Source organism: Salvelinus alpinus, chromosome 1, assembly GCF_045679555.1.
Source record: "Salvelinus alpinus chromosome 1, SLU_Salpinus.1, whole genome shotgun sequence".
Classification (NCBI taxonomy): Eukaryota; Metazoa; Chordata; class Actinopteri; order Salmoniformes; family Salmonidae; genus Salvelinus; species Salvelinus alpinus.
In genome coordinates this window covers 97,560,246-97,576,439 of record NC_092086.1, presented here as the reverse complement: position 1 = coordinate 97,576,439, position 16,194 = coordinate 97,560,246, and the positions used below count along the sequence as shown (strand labels likewise).

The following is a 16,194-nucleotide window of genomic DNA, read 5'->3' as shown; positions in this document are numbered from 1 at the left end:
AATAATGTCAATTTAAAAAAAGCAATTACAAAGCAAAATCCTTAGAAAAAGTGATCCTTACCTTCTCTGTGTTGGAAAGTGTTCGTGTCCTTTGAAAAGTGTCTCCTCCATTAATACTGATCAGCTCACCATCAACAGGTGGAAACTGCGTGGGGAAAACTACTACGTCACTCTTCATTGTGTCAGAGCTGAAACACACGTCATACTGCTGAGTAGATTTGGAGTAAGACCAGCTCCCGTCAGGGTGGGTAGTGATCATTGGGGCGCTGCACCTGCTGAAACTGCCGTCTGTCCTGTGGCATTTTACAACTATTAAACTGACGAGGCTCAGTAGAAATATCACTGATACTGACACAATGGCTACGAGCAGATACCGATTAAAATCTGAGAAACTCTCCTCCTTAACAGGCAGTTGTCTGAAAGTTGTCTTTGTGTCACCTGTACTTTCAACGACAACAAAATCAATAGACACAGTCGCAGACAGGGAAGGTTCTCCATTATCAGACACCAGAATGACCAACGGGTGAGTTTTTAGGTCATTGTCACTCATGCGTCTCTTAGTCCGTATTTCTCCGTTGCTGGTTCCTATTCTGAATAGATTGGTCCCCTTTGGTTCAGAGATGTGATAAGAAAGCAGCGCATTGTAACCAGAGTCGGCGTCTACAGCCCTGATCTTGGCCACAAAGTATCCCGCTTCAGCAGAATAAGGAATGTTCTCAGAATTAACGGAGCCGTGATCAGAAAAGGGCGGGAGAATCACAGGACTGTTGTCATTCTCATCCTGGATAAAAACGTTGACAGTGATGTTGCTGCTTAGTGGAGGAACACCAGAGTCTGTGGCCTGAACTTGGAACTGGAACTGTTTTACTTCTTCATAGTTAAATGACTGCATGCTATATATCTCACCAGTTAAAGAGTTTATGTTTATCATTGTAGACAAGGGTATTGCATTAAAGCCTTCTAAAAATGAATAAGACAACTGAGCATTTTCATTTATGTCTAAATCATTCGCAGTCAAGCTGGCAATATGACCTCCAACTGGACTGTTTTCTTTTAAATTCACCATTATGGGCTCTGAAAAGCGAGGCGCATTGTCATTCACATCAGAAATGTGCACACTAATAACTCTAGTGCTGGAGAGAGGTGGAGATCCTTCATCTGTTGCAACAATGGTTACATTATACATTGAAACAAGTTCTCTGTCTAGTGGCCCATTAACTAATACAGAATAGTAATTATTATTTGAAGACTGCAACTTGAAAGGACCAGAACCTGCAATGTTACACTGAACTACTCCATTCTTACCCCCATCTTTGTCAGTGACTGTGACTAAGGCAACAGCTGTGCCTGATTTCACATCCTCCTGAACAGTGTCAATGAGTGACGTCACTGATATTTCTGGAGTGTTATCATTCTCATCAATAACTTCAACTAAGACTTTACAACGTGTACTCCTAGGTGGAATACCCTTGTCTTTTGCTTGGACTCTTAACTCAATTGCAGCATTTTGTTCATGGTCAATCACTCCCTTTACCTCAATCACCCCTGTCTCAGGAACGATAGAGAATAGAGCTTCGTTATCAGGCCCATATCCAACTAGAGAATATATTACTTCACCATTTACTCCTTCATCTATATCCGAAGCAAGAAGAGAAGTTACTTTTTTTCCTACTGGCGAATTTTCATTCACTTTCACTTTGTAAAGAGGTTTGCTGAAAATTGGATTATTGTCATTTATATCCATAACGTTTACCACTATCTGTAACGTCCCTGATCGAGGAGGGTTTCCTCCATCAACAGCAGTCAGTGTCAGCTGGATCACAGCCTGTTTCTCTCGGTCTAAAGCTTTCTTTAGCACTAATTCCGCAGACACACTCTGCTCTCCACCGCTCTGTACATCAAGAGAGAAGTGTTCATTTGGACTCAGCTTGTAGCTGTTTACCGAGTTACTACCAACATCTGGATCTTTTGCAATGGGTAAGAGGAATTTGTCTCCTAAAATAGCTATCTCTGTAATATTCATTGTAAGTATATTACCTGAGAAAAATGGTGCGTTGTCATTTGTATCCAAAATCTCTATCTCGATCCGATAAAGACTATGCGGGTTTTGTGCTAGGGCCTCTAAATTTAAGGCACAAGTCTTGCTCGTCACACATAGGTCTTCTCGATTAATTCTCTCGATCACAAACAGAGCACCAGTCTTAACATTTACATCAAAATACTTCTTGTTAGATCCGGCTACAATCTGAAACATACGAGACTCCAATTCCTGAACATTGAGATTGAGGTCCTTGGCTATATTCCCAACAACGGTTCCCTTGTTCACCTCCTCTGAGACAGAATAGACAATCTGACTGGATGATAAATTCCAGAAACAAAGAAGAAGCAGAATCCGAATCAAAATACATGCATGGAGAAAGAGGCCCATCGTTATCCACGGTTCAGTTGTTAGTGCCAAACATCGATAATTAGATTCTGAAACTAGTGTTATCTACCATAAAAACATGAGACATAAAACGGCCAAAACGCAGTGAGAATGCTTTCTTGTATAAAACACAAACAGAGTGCGATGTATCCTGGACCTGTACAAAGCCCTCCCAGCTCATGACAAGCCATAGAGGGAGGGGCACCAGACTGAGAAACAACCTTCATATCCATGGTCTGCAGCGACACGGTGTGACATGAAACGTGTGTTATTAAAAACCACCAGCGACCCAGTTATGTCGCTGTCCACCCCAGTGGTGCTGAAGTCAAAAGAAAAGTGTTTCTTAAACGAGCTGTCTTTTTTGACCTACAAATAACCATAACATTTACACCAAATGAACCCCAAATTATGACAATATTGTTTGAACAAAGTGATTCATATCCAGAAGGCAGAAAAGTTAAACAAGGTAGGCCTAACTCTATTCAACAACATAAGGTACCCCTACATGACCTTGTCAAAAGGCGCATTGAACGAAACAACAACATGCTGAGACATGAGGATTTCCTGCTCAAAACTAATTATATAAAACAAGAGACATATTATCGACTTAAAAATAGCATTTTGGTCAATAGATGGTACATAGTATGCTTTTATAATGAAGGGTAATTACCTTCTCTGTGTTGGGAAGCGTTCGTGTCCTTTGGAAAGTGTCCCCTCCATTAATACTGATCAGCTCACCATCAACAGGTGGAAACTGCGTGGGGAAAACTACTACGTCACTCTTCATTGTGTCAGAGCTGAAACACACGTCATACTGCTGAGTAGATTTGGAGTAAGACCAGCTCCCGTCAGGGTGGGTAGTGATCATTGGGGCGCTGCACCTGCTGAAACTGCCGTCTGTCCTGTGGCATTTTACAACTATTAAACTGATGAGGCTCAGTAGAAATATCACTGATAATGACACAATGGCTACGAGCAGATACAGATTTAAATCAGAGAAACTCTCCTCCTTTACAGGCAGATGTCTGAAAGATGTCTGTGTGTCACCTGTACTTTCAACGACCACAACATCAACAGACACAGTGGCAGACAGGGAAGGTTCTCCATTATCAGACACCAGAATGACCAACGGGTGAGTTTTTAGGTCATTGTCACTCATGCGTCTCTTAGTCCGTATTTCTCCGTTGCTGGTTCCTATTCTGAATAGATTGGTCCCCTTTGGTTCAGAGATGTGATAAGAAAGCAGCGCATTGTAACCAGAGTCGGCGTCTACAGCCCTGATCTTGGCCACAAAGTATCCCGCTTCAGCAGAATAAGGAATGTTCTCAGAATTAACGGAGCCGTGATCAGAATAGGGCGGGAGAATCACAGGACTGTTGTCATTCTCATCCAGGATAAAAACGTTGACAGTGACGTTGCTGCTTAGTGGAGGAACGCCAGAATCTGTGGCCTGAACTTGAAATTGTAACTTTTTTACTTCTTCATAGTTAAAAGACTGCATGCTGTTTATTTCACCAGTTATAGAGTTAATGTTGACAATTGACGAGGGCGATATATTATCACTTTTACTTTCCGATAGAGAATATAATACACGCGCGTTTTCCATTTCATCTGGATCATACGCACTTACACTAACTATCAGACCTCCCACTGGACTATTCTCCTTTAAATACATGTTAATAAGATGTTCTGGAAAACGGGGTGGGTTGTCATTCACATCAGAAATGTATAGAGTAACAACACTGGTGCTGGAGAGAGGTGGGGTCCCCTCGTCCATAGCAATAATACTGATGTTGTACTGAGAACATTTCTCTCTGTCCAGAGGCCCGTCCACAACTAAAGAGTAGTGATTTTTATAAGAAAACTGCAGTTGGAAAGGAACAGTATCACTTATCTGACAATTCACAATTCCATTTTTACCCCCATCTTTATCTGAGAGCATTACTAAAGCAACAGCAGCGCCAGACTTGGCATCCTCTCTTACTGTGCTCATGAGTGATGTTATTGCTATCTCTGGAGCATTGTCATTTATATCGACTACTTCCACCAACACTTTACAATGTGTCGTTTTTGGAGGTTGGCCTTGGTCTGCAGCCTGGACTCGTAACTCAATCCCAACGTTTTCTTCATAATCGACATTACCTTTCACTGATACATCCCCAGTATATGGGTCAATAGCAAATATACTAGATCCTTTTGCATTCCTGTTACCAACAAAATAGTAAAGAATGTCACTGTTGATACCCTCATCCAAGTCTGATGCCGTGAGAGTTATTATTTTGGTTCCATTTGAAACATTCTCCTCAACTTTGACTTTGTAAAGAGGTTTGCTGAAAATTGGAGTATTGTCATTAGTATCAAATACATGTACAGTGATCTGTAGTGTCCCAGATCTGGGAGGGTTTCCTCCATCAACAGCAGTTAGTATGAGCTTCATCACAGCCTGTTTCTCTCGGTCTAAAGCCTTCTGTAACACTAACTCAGCAGACAAACTCTGCTCTCCACCGCTCTGTACATCCAAATAAAAATGTTCATTTGGACTTAGCTTGTAGGTTTTCATAGAGTTACTGCCCCCATCCGCATCCTCAGCCACTGGCAGAAGAAATCGCTCTCCCGCAGCAGCGTTTTCAGAAATATTTAATGTCAGAGAATTTTCAATGAAACAAGGTACATTGTCATTTTTATCCAAAATGTCTATTTCAACACGAAAAACATTTAAAGGATTGTGCGCAATGGCCTGCACATTCAAAGAACACTTCACATTGGTCTCACAAAGCTCCTCACGGTCGATTATCTCATTCACGAACAGAACACCAGTTCTTGGATTTACATCAAAATACTTCTTGTTGGATCCGGATACAATCTGAAACATACGTGACTCCAGTTCCTGAACGTTGAGATTGAGATCCTTGGCTATATTCCCAACAAAGGTTCCCTTGTTCAACTCCTCTAAAACAGAATAGACAATCTGACCGGAAGATATATCCCATAAGCAAATAAACAGCACAATCCGAATCCAAAAATATCCACAATGCACGGAATGGTCCATCCTTATACACAGACCTTCTGATTCTTCTGTGAGTTGTTTATGATAGATTTCTAATATTGCTAAGCAACGTTTTTATATAAGAACAATCTCTCTATTAGTATACAACGGTTGTGTCTAAATACAGGCCTATTTCGAGTGCGTTCTCGTCTCAACAACTCGCTTGACTGTACCTGCCTCATCAGTGGAAGTGAGGAGAGGAAGGAGGAGCCCCATATAGTTATCAACTGAATATAATCACGGTCTACAGCGACACCAAGTGCTTTTACTCTGCTCTTAAAATGAATACAGATGTGATTGCTTTAGTTATTCAAGATGTTGGTATCTATCAGAAGAGTTCATATAAAAAAAGACCATCCAATGAACAACGCTTTGCATGATCAACTCAAATGTAATTTATTGCTAAGCCCTAAATCTGACAAACAGCTGATGACCAGTAGTCGAACTCAATGGCTAAATCTTCTGTGGTGTGCATATACATTTAAATAACTTGACCAGTTACTGCGTCAACCATAAACCATTAAAAACTACACTCATTTGACAGATCCACAAAATTATCTGATATAGGAGAATATGAAACAACTTTCCTGCAATCTAATTGAGAAAACGTGAGCAAGAATGAAACTGACATAAATCAAAGCAAGAAGCCATATGTCGCTGTCCCTGGTGCTGAATTGTAACGCTACATTCTGCATCAATTTAGAGGAGAATTAAAAAAAAAAAATACCTATCCTAAACCGTACCCATACAATTGGAACAGTCTATGTAAATTACAATAAATCTCGGGAATTTGAAAAATATAATGTGCACACAAGATAATAATGCTAATAAAATAAATCAAGACGTGACAAAAACATCCCATATCATGAACAGTTCTCCTTACCTTCTCTGAGCTCGGAAGCGTTCTTGTTCTTTGAAAAGTGTCTCCTCCATTAATACTGATCAGCTCACCATCAGCAGGTGGAAACGGCGTGGGGAAAACTACTACGTCACTCTTCATTGTGTCAGAGCTGAAACACACGTCATACTGCTGAGTAGATTTGGAGTAAGACCAGCTCCCGTCAGGGTGTGTAGTGATCATTGGGGCGCTGCACCTGCTGAAACTGCCGTCTGTCCTGTGGCATTTTACAACTATTAAACTGATGAGGCTCAGTAGAAATATCACTGATACTGACACAATGGCGACGAGCAGATACAGATTTAAATCTGAGAAACTCTCCTCCTTTACAGGCAGTTGCCTGAAAGTTGTCTGCATGTCACCTGAACTTTCAACGACGACAACATCAATAGACACAGTCGCAGACAGGGAAGGTTCTCCATTATCAGACACCAGAATGACCAACGGGTGAGTTTTTAAGTCATTGTCACTCATGCGTCTCTTAGTCCGTATTTCTCCGTTGCTGGTTCCTATTCTGAATAGATTGGTCCCCTTTGGTTCAGAGATGTGATAAGAAAGCAGCGCATTATATCCAGAGTCGGCGTCTACAACCCTGATCTTGGCCACAAAGTATCCCGCTTCAGCAGAATAAGGAATGTTCTCAGAATTAACGGAGCCGTGGTCAGAATAGGGCGGGAGAATCACAGGACTGTTGTCATTCTCATCCAAGATAAAAACGTTGACAGTGATGTTGCTGCTTAGTGGAGGAACACCCGAGTCTGTGGCCTGAACTTGGAACTGGAACTGTTTTACTTCTTCATAGTTAAATGACTGCATGCTATATATCTCACCAGTTAAAGAGTTTATGTTTATCATCGTAGACATTGGAAGGTTGTTGCTAGTTTCTGGCATTGAATATGTAACTTGAGCATTGCCATTGACGTCGGGGTCAATTGCAGTCAAGCTTGCAATTAAATCTCTCGCAGGACTATTCTCCTTTAGAAACATGTTTATTGTGGGTTCTGAAAAGTGAGGTGGGTTGTCATTCACATCAGAGATGTCTACTGTTATAACACTGGTACTGGAGCGAGGAGGTGTTCCCTCATCTTTAGCAATGATGGTGACATTGCACTGCGATGCGCTCTCTCTGTCCAGAGGTCGACCCACTACTACAGAATAATAGTTCTTATAAGTAGAGATAAGTTTAAAGGGAACTTCTCCGACTATGGCACACAAAACACGTCCATTTTTACCTCCATCTTTATCTAATGCATTTATAGATGCGACAACAGTGCCAATTGGAGAGTCCTCTTTCACTGCGCCCATGTGTGATGTTACAGCTAACTCAGGGGCATTGTCATTCTCATCAAGCACTTCAACCAAGACTTTACACTGCGTGCTTCGAGGAGGGACGCCTCTGTCCTTAGCCTGTACACGGATCTCAAATGCTGTACTTTCCTCGTAGTCTATTTTGCCTTTAGAGGCGATAACTCCCGACTTCGGATCAATGGAGAATATTTCAGCATGTTTTGCATCTCCCTTTGCCGTTAAGGAATACATTATATCTCCGTTTACACCCTCATCAAAATCAGTCGCATTTAAAATAAGAATTGTCGTTCCACTTGGGACATTCTCAGGAATCTGAACTTTGTAGAGTTGTTTGCTGAAAGATGGGGAATTATCGTTTACATCAATAATGTTGACAATAATCTGTAATGTCCCGGATCTAGGTGGTTTTCCTCCATCAATGGCAGTCAGCACAAGCTTGATAACAGCCTGTTTCTCTCGGTCTAAAGCTTTCCGTAGCACCAACTCAGCAGACACCTGCTCTCCACTGCTCTGTACATCCAGAGAGAAGTGTTCATTTGGGCTCAGCTTGTAGGCTTTCACCAAGTTACTGCCAACATCCATGTCCTGGGCTTCAGGCAGAGAAAATCTCTCTCCTGGAGAGGCATACTCAGTAATATTAAAAATATGAACTGTCTCTCGGAATGATGGTGCATTGTCGTTTATGTCTAAAATATTGATTTCTATGCGGTGGAGATGTGTTGGACCTTTCAAAATGGCTTCAACGTTTACAAAACATTTTACTGAATTCTGACACAGCATCTCCCTGTCGATTATTTCATTGACATACAGAAGCCCAGTCTTCCGGTTTACGTCAAAATACCTCTTATTCGATCCAGTTACAATCTCAACTCCTCTCGATTCCAGATCTTGAACATTTAGATTGAGATCTTTGGCTATATTTCCAACAACTGTGCCTTTATCCACCTCCTCTGACACCATGTAGACGATCTGTCCCGAGGACAATCCACATGAACAAAGCAATACAAAACACTGTATCCAAACATGTATTCTACGGTCACACAAATCCATCGCTGCTCAGTTCCTTGACACTGTAATCCAGATTAATCCCAAACTGATCAAATTGGTAGGCCTAGGAGAAATCCGCGACATTCCACCCAGCCGATTTATCTGTGCTGCAAGGTATTCCAATGTGTTCTTAAACAAAGCCTCACTACTATGCTAGCCTAGATCTACACACCCTGTAGCAAAGGATAGGAGGAGCCCTGGCTTTCTAAATCAGGTGCATTTCTATCGTGGACAACAGCGTCTCCCAGCGTCGAAACACAATAATGGTAACCCATTGCTGAACAGAAAAAATGTAAAAACACTTCAATGTGAAAATAATAGTTACAGCCTGTGGGTCTTTCTATGTCCCTCTGTGTACCCTCTGTGACTTCTAGGAAGATTTGAAATCACTTAAGCCCTAAAAGTCCTTTTCACCATCATTGTAAAGCATTCGTTATTTTGTTGCTTTGACAAAGTCATTTCTGGAGATTATTATTTATTTCATGTGATTAGTGATTCAGTTTAAGGAGAAATAAACCTGACTCTCATTTTAAGGTCAACCCTGTTACGTGAACTGAACTCATATTTTAATATAGTGAAACTACATTTTTTTAACCTTCACACTACCAACATATTTTACATACCAACTGGGGTCATTTTGACCCCAAGAAGAAACAAATAAAAAAAGCAACAATTAGTCAAATATAAACTTAATTATTTTCAAAACATAATTAGATGTGTAAATAAAGTTATCAGAAATAAATAAAAAATAACCAAAACAGACAGATATTTTAGCAAAATTACAGTTAATTTGCATATTTTGCAACACAAAAATATAAATGTTTCATAAAGTGCAGCTTTTTTCCAAAGACCAATAAAATCCATATAAGTACTAAAAAGCTGATTGACCATCATTTGATTGTAGTATCACTTCGTTTTTAGAATTTTTAAGTAAATACTAATTAATGTGGTAAAAATGACTGCCATTTAAAGGTGTGGTACACAAAAATGTGAAATACACTTAATTTTATTGACAAAAAGTGATTCATTAATTGATTCTGAGAGGCAATGACTAAAAATATGGCTTAGTTTCCTTTATCTACTTACCCCACAGCAAGCATTACATTGCTGCTAGCGAAACAATAGGAGTGGTAGGGCCTAAGGCAGTACGCTTAAAAAATAATGCCCAAATACTCAAAGTCACTTCAAACCAAATGTTATAGCAACCCAAATGCCATAAGTTCCACATATATAATATTGTAGGAACACTGATATTTACAGTGCCTTCAGAAAGTATTCAGACCCCTTGACTTTTCCACATTTTGTTTACGTTACAGCCTTATTCTAAAATTGATGAAATAAAAAATTTCCTCAGCAATCTAAGCACAATACCCCATAATGACAAAGCAAAAACAGGTTTTTAGACATTTTTGCAAATGTATTCAAAACAAAAAACAGAAATACCTTATTTACATACGTATTCAGAAACAGGTGCATCCTGTTTCCATTGACCATCCATAAGATGTTTCTACAATTTGATTGGAGTCCACCTGTGGTAAATCCAATTGATTGGACATGATTTAGAAAGGCACACGCCTGTCTATATAAGGTCCCACAGTTGACAGTGCATGTTAGAGCAAAAAACCAAGCCGAGGTCGAAGGAATTGTCCGTAGAGCTCCGAGACAGGATTGCGCCGAGGCACAGATCTGGGGAAGGGTACCAAAACATTTCTGCAGCATTTACTGTCCCCAAGAACACAGTGGCCTCCATCATTCTTAAATGGAACAAGTTTGGAGCCACAAAGACACTTCCTAGAGCTGGCCGCCCGGCCAAAATGAGCAATCGGGGGAGAAGGACCTTGGTCAGGGAGGTGATCAAGAACCCGATGGTCACTCTGACAAAGCTCCAGATTTCCTCTGTGGAGATGGGAGAACCTTCCAGAAGGACATCTCTGCAGAACTCCAACAATTAGGCCTTTATGGTAGTGGTCAGACGGAAGCCACTCCTCAGTAAAAGGCACATGCATGACAGCCTGCTTGGAGTTTGCCAAAAGGCACCTAAAGACTCTCAGACCATGAGAAACAAGATTGGACTGATAAAGCCAAGATTTAACTATTTGGCATGAATAGTGTCACGTCTGGAGGCAACCTGCCACCATCCCTATGGTGAAGCATGGTCGTGGCAGCATCATGTTGTGTGGATGTTTTTCAGCGGCAGGGACTGAGAGACTAGTCAGGATCGAGGCAAAGAGGAACGGAGCAAAGTACAGAGAGATCATTGATGAAAACCTGCACCAGATCGCTCAGGACCTCAGACTGGGGCGGATGTTCACCTTCCAACAAGACAACGACCCTAAGCACACAGCCAAGACAATGCAGGAGTGGCTTCGGGGCAAATGTCTCTGAATGTCCTTGAGTGGCCCAGCCAGAGCCCGGACTTGAACTCGATCAAACATCTCTGGAGAGACCTGAAAATAGCTGTGCAGCGATGCTCCCCATCCAACCTGACAGAGCTTGAGAAGAGAAGAATGGGAGAAACTCCCCAAATACAGGCGTGCCAAGCTTGTAGCGTCATACCCAAGAAGACTCCAGGCTATGATTTTAAAAAATCCTCTGAGGTCAAAATGACCCCAGTCGGCAGTATGAGGGTTAAATAATATTTTCAAAATAAATATTGAACATCTAATAGTAAAATCCTAGCGTAAAAGCAGGTGAGCTGATTCTACTATTTTTGGCCATTTTCTGATGTTTTGTGGTGGGAAACTTAGCGGGTGACACGTCAAGCCTGTCACCCACAGCTAGACAAGCTAGAAATGTTTCAACAATATAAATATTTTTGTGAAGCTTGCATTTAATTGCCCCTCCCTGTTCCACACAGCAACCTTCCATTCCCCCTGTCACAGGGGAATTTATGGCTGATTTAAGTTGAAATCGCCAACCATGTTACCTTATTTGGCACTTAGTAGGCACTTACTATCGTCTTTTTTTCCTTCTTTTTTTTAACCTCTTGAGACGGAAAACATGTTTTTATGAAGTTGACCATGTGGTATTTATACCAAAATTTTAAAAATATCTGAAATAAAACGTTTTTACCCCACCAAGTTAGTTCCTGATAGCCACTCTGGCACAGGTGGGATTGCAAAAGTTAATATACACGTGCAAAACAAACCACTGTCCAAAATTGGATCATTTGCCCATTAATTAGCAGTAAAGATATGACATACCATTAATCCTTACAGGCAAACTACCTTAGGCGCAATCCATACCTCCAATGTTTAAACGATGAGCACGGTAGTATGCTCTCCATGCCTACATCCATTCTCACTGGTGACCTGTCTGCATATATAGCCTACAAGTTACCAGTGACCCATGACCCGACATACCCATGACCCTCTAATGTACAAAGTGGAAAGTGGAATATACAAAGACAGACAACCACAACACAACAACCACATTGTCTATCGAAATGGAATTTAAACTGTTTCAAAACAACATTTGTAGAAAAATATACAATAGGCTAATATAGAATTAGACATAATAAAGTTATCGGCATACCTTATCTGTGTTGGGAAGCGTTCGTGTCCTTTGAAAAGTGTCTCCTCCATTAATACTGATCAACTCACCATCAGCAGGTGGAAACGGCGTGGGGAAAACTACTACGTCACTCTTCATTGTGTCAGAGCTGAAACACACGTCATACTGCTGAGTAGATTTGGAGTAAGACCAGCTCCCGTCAGGGTGGGTAGTGATCATTGGGGCGCTGCACCTGCTGAAACTGCCGTCTGTCCTGTGGCATTTTACAACTATTAAACTGATGAGGCTCAGTAGAAATATCACTGATAATGACACAATGGCTACGAGCAGATACAGATTTAAATCAGAGAAACTCTCCTCCTTTACAGGCAGTTGTCTGAAAGTTGTCTGTGTGTCACCTGTACTTTCAACGACCACAACATCAACAGACACAGTCGCAGACAGGGAAGGTTCTCCATTATCAGACACCAGAATGACCAACGGGTGAGTTTTTAGGTCATTGTCACTCATGCGTCTCTTAGTCCGTATTTCTCCGTTGTTGGTTCCTATTCTGAATAGATTGGTCCCCTTTGGTTCAGAGATGTGATAAGAAAGCAGCGCATTATATCCAGAGTCGGCGTCTACAGCCCTGATTTTGGCCACAAAGTATCCCGCTTCAGCAGAATAAGGAATGTTCTCAGAATTAACGGAGCCGTGGTCAGAATAGGGCGGGAGAATCACAGGACTGTTGTCATTCTCATCCAGGATAAAAACGTTGACAGTGACGTTGCTGCTTAGTGGAGGAACACCAGAGTCTGTGGCCTGAACTTGGAACTGGAACTTTTTCACTTCTTCATAGTTCACTGAATGCATGCTATATATCTCACCTGTGGCATAATTCACATTGACAGGTGTCTGCGAAGCTGTAGGCCTATTTCTGGGCTCTAGTAAATTATATGTTATCTGAGCGTTTGCTTTTGAATCTGGATCCAGCGCAGTCACAGAAGATATCACAGATCTTGCTGGACTATTTTCTTTTAAGAACACGTTAACAGAGGGTTCTGGAAAGCGTGGCGTATTGTCATTGACATCAGAAACATGGACAGTAATAATGCTAATACTGGACAGAGGAGGGGTCCCTTCATCTCTGGCTATGATTGTGACATTATACTGAGAGTTGATTTCCCTGTCCAGCGTTTCTCCAAGGACCATGGAGTAGTATTTACCCTGAGATGACTCCAATAGAAACGGCGAGACACCAGATATGGTACAATGCACATTCCCGTTTTTACCGCCATCCTTATCAATAATCGTGATTAGCGCAATTGCCGTACCCTTCTTTGCGTCCTCTCTCACATTCTCCAAAAGCGATGAGAGTTTGATGTCCGGGGCATTATCGTTTACGTCAACTACCTCTACCAACACTTTGCAATGTGAGGCCAGAGGTGAGTGGCCTCGGTCCTGGGCTTCTACACGAATCTCATACGCACTGGTCACCTCATAATCTAAAGGTCCCGCTACTGTCATTTCCCCATTGCTCTGATTGATTGCAAATGTACCATAACCCCCCTTTTGTCCTTGTTTGCTGAACAAATACATTATTTCACCGTTCAAGCCTTCATCTAGGTCTGTTGCATTAAGCCTTAGAAAAGCAGTGCCAATTGGCGCAGTCTCTAAGACTTTTGCCTTATACAGGGCTTTGGAAAACACTGGCGCATTATCGTTTGCATCGAGTATGTTGACAATGATTTCTGTACTCCCTGATCTGGGAGGCTTTCCTCCATCAATAGCGGTCAGTGTTAGCTTGATCACAGGCTGTTTCTCTCGGTCTAAAGCTTGATTTAGAATTAACTCTGCTGATGGACCACTATCAGCCTCAGTGTGTATGTCTAGATTGAAAAAGGCATTTGTGGAGAGTTTATATGCGTCAATAGAGTTGCTCCCTACATCCATATCGTCAGCTGTAGACAGAGGAAATCTTGCTCCAGGTGAAGTATGCTCAGAAATACGAATAATCTGGGATTTCACAGGAAATTGTGGTGCGTTGTCGTTTATGTCTAGTATATTTACTTCAACATTGTACATTCGTAAAGGATTATTAACAATAACCTCCAAGCTTTCAGTACAAACAAGGCTGTTGGGACAAAGCTTCTCTCGGTCTATGGCTTCGCTAACGAAGAGAACGCCAGTTTTCAAATGGACCTCAAAATGTTTCTTATATGATCCAGATTCAATCTGAATCCTGCGTGCCTCCAGTTCAATCAGTTTTAGATTTAAATCCTTAGCCAAATTCCCAACAAATGTCCCCGGTTTTACCTCCTCGGAAATAGAATAGGTAATTTGTCTAGAAACAGAATCCCGAAAACAAAGCAACAGCCAAAATATATTCACAATCCAACCCCACTCACGGTTCTCGAGTACAGCCATTGTTAAATAATCCTTTTTAGAATGTAATCCATAGAATGTGACGGAGAACAAAGAGAACCCAAGTAAAGCAATGGATTTTTTTTTTTTTAAAGAAAGAGAAACATAATCCTCATATGTCCGTGCGCCACCTCATTAAGATTTCACTGACAGTCGGCGATAAGTGGGATGTTTGCTATTGTGCCAGGATCTAGGTGGAGTTCAAGAGTAAATTGGTCTTGCTGGTAGACACTGACACCGTGTGAATAAGAACTGGTCCGACATAAGAGCGTACATGCAAGAAAACCGTAGACTCAAAAACTGGCATAGACTAGAAAGGGAAGACAGAAAAGCATTTCTGCACAACAAATCACTGTAAATTCGCATGAAAGGGGAAATGATGAGGTATAATAAACTAATTGGCACATAGCCTAGTGAAAGATAAGTGTCCAGGGCTGAAATAGATTTCTATAACTCTCAGGGAAATATAGGCTACAGTAAAATATGTTATGCAATGATTGTACCCTAACACAATTCACTTGATATTTGAGACGTTCTCACTTTAATGTCCTAAATAAATGTCTAGTGGCTATGAACTGTAAAAAATATGTGGAAGAGAAAGGGGAAATAAAATATGACTAATGAAAATGAAGAACTCCCCCAGAAAACGTCTTAAATAAAGAAACCACTCTGAGTTACGCGGGAATCGGAATTCAGAACCATAGACAGCTCCTGGTTCCAGAGATCTGTAAATAACGACGAGATGTCTCTGCCCTAACAATGGGAGTCGTTGTCCCAAAGACGGGAAGCCAGACGATAGGCGTAGGTCCAAAATAAGCCCATAGAAACGCATTGGATTTATTTTTGGAAAGACTTTGGCGAGAGTGAAACCTCTCGCTTCGCCTCTTCCTCTCTGCTGATACACAGTCAGATTGTGGTTAAACCAGGACACAGGAGCGGCGCTCAGAGGCCAGATAAGTAAATGATCGCGCCATAGGACAAGCACACAGTTCTACATGGAGAATATTCCACCCATTCAATAGAAACAACACCGCAAACAGCAATGTAAGCACACATAGCCATCATTAATCCCGTATTGCGTTATATAGTTTATACATGCAATGTTAATACTGTAGTCGCACAAACATGCAGACACAGGATAGAGCGCACAGGATAAAAACACACGCACGGGTTTTTCCTCATACTAACCTTTAATTACTCAGTAAAATTCATCAATCATAGGACATCTCTTTCAAATCTAGAATTCTCACATAGGAACGAACATAATGTAACATGGTCACTGTCGAAGTATCACCAAGGTAGCCAACTCCTAATTATTGTTTATGTTTTCACTTAACTCCTTCCTTTTGCTAGTCAGATTTGTTCTAAATATCTACCATGAGGATGGGCTTCCTCTCTAGTCTGAGGAGCATATTTCGCTCTATGAGTGTTTCTTGAGTCTCTTTTCTGAAAGGTTCAAGTCAGTATGATGATGTACTGTAGTGATGATCAGATTATCAGTAGTGTTCAGATTTTCCTCAGGGCAGACTATACCCAGGCTGCTGCCTGCTCACT

General features: G+C 41.3%; 1 protein-coding gene across 4 annotated transcripts in view; it reads right to left on the bottom strand.

The window, feature by feature from the left end:
* LOC139535608 (protocadherin alpha-C2-like) overlaps positions 1-14,829 on the bottom strand; it is a 71,589-nt gene extending 56,760 nt beyond the window's left edge. Inside the window, exon 1 of one of the 4 annotated variants that reach the window (XM_071335203.1) lies at positions 12,259-14,829. In XM_071335203.1, coding sequence (XP_071191304.1) covers positions 12,259-14,643 — 2,385 coding nt within the window. In that variant the 5' untranslated portion in view covers positions 14,644-14,829. Of the gene's footprint in view, positions 1-61; positions 2,032-3,095; positions 5,632-6,354; positions 8,881-12,258 lie in introns of those variants that run through there. The other 3 variants (XM_071335220.1, XM_071335211.1, XM_071335239.1) reach the window with 3 other exon arrangements.
* Between the last annotated feature and the right edge of the window lie 1,365 nt (positions 14,830-16,194).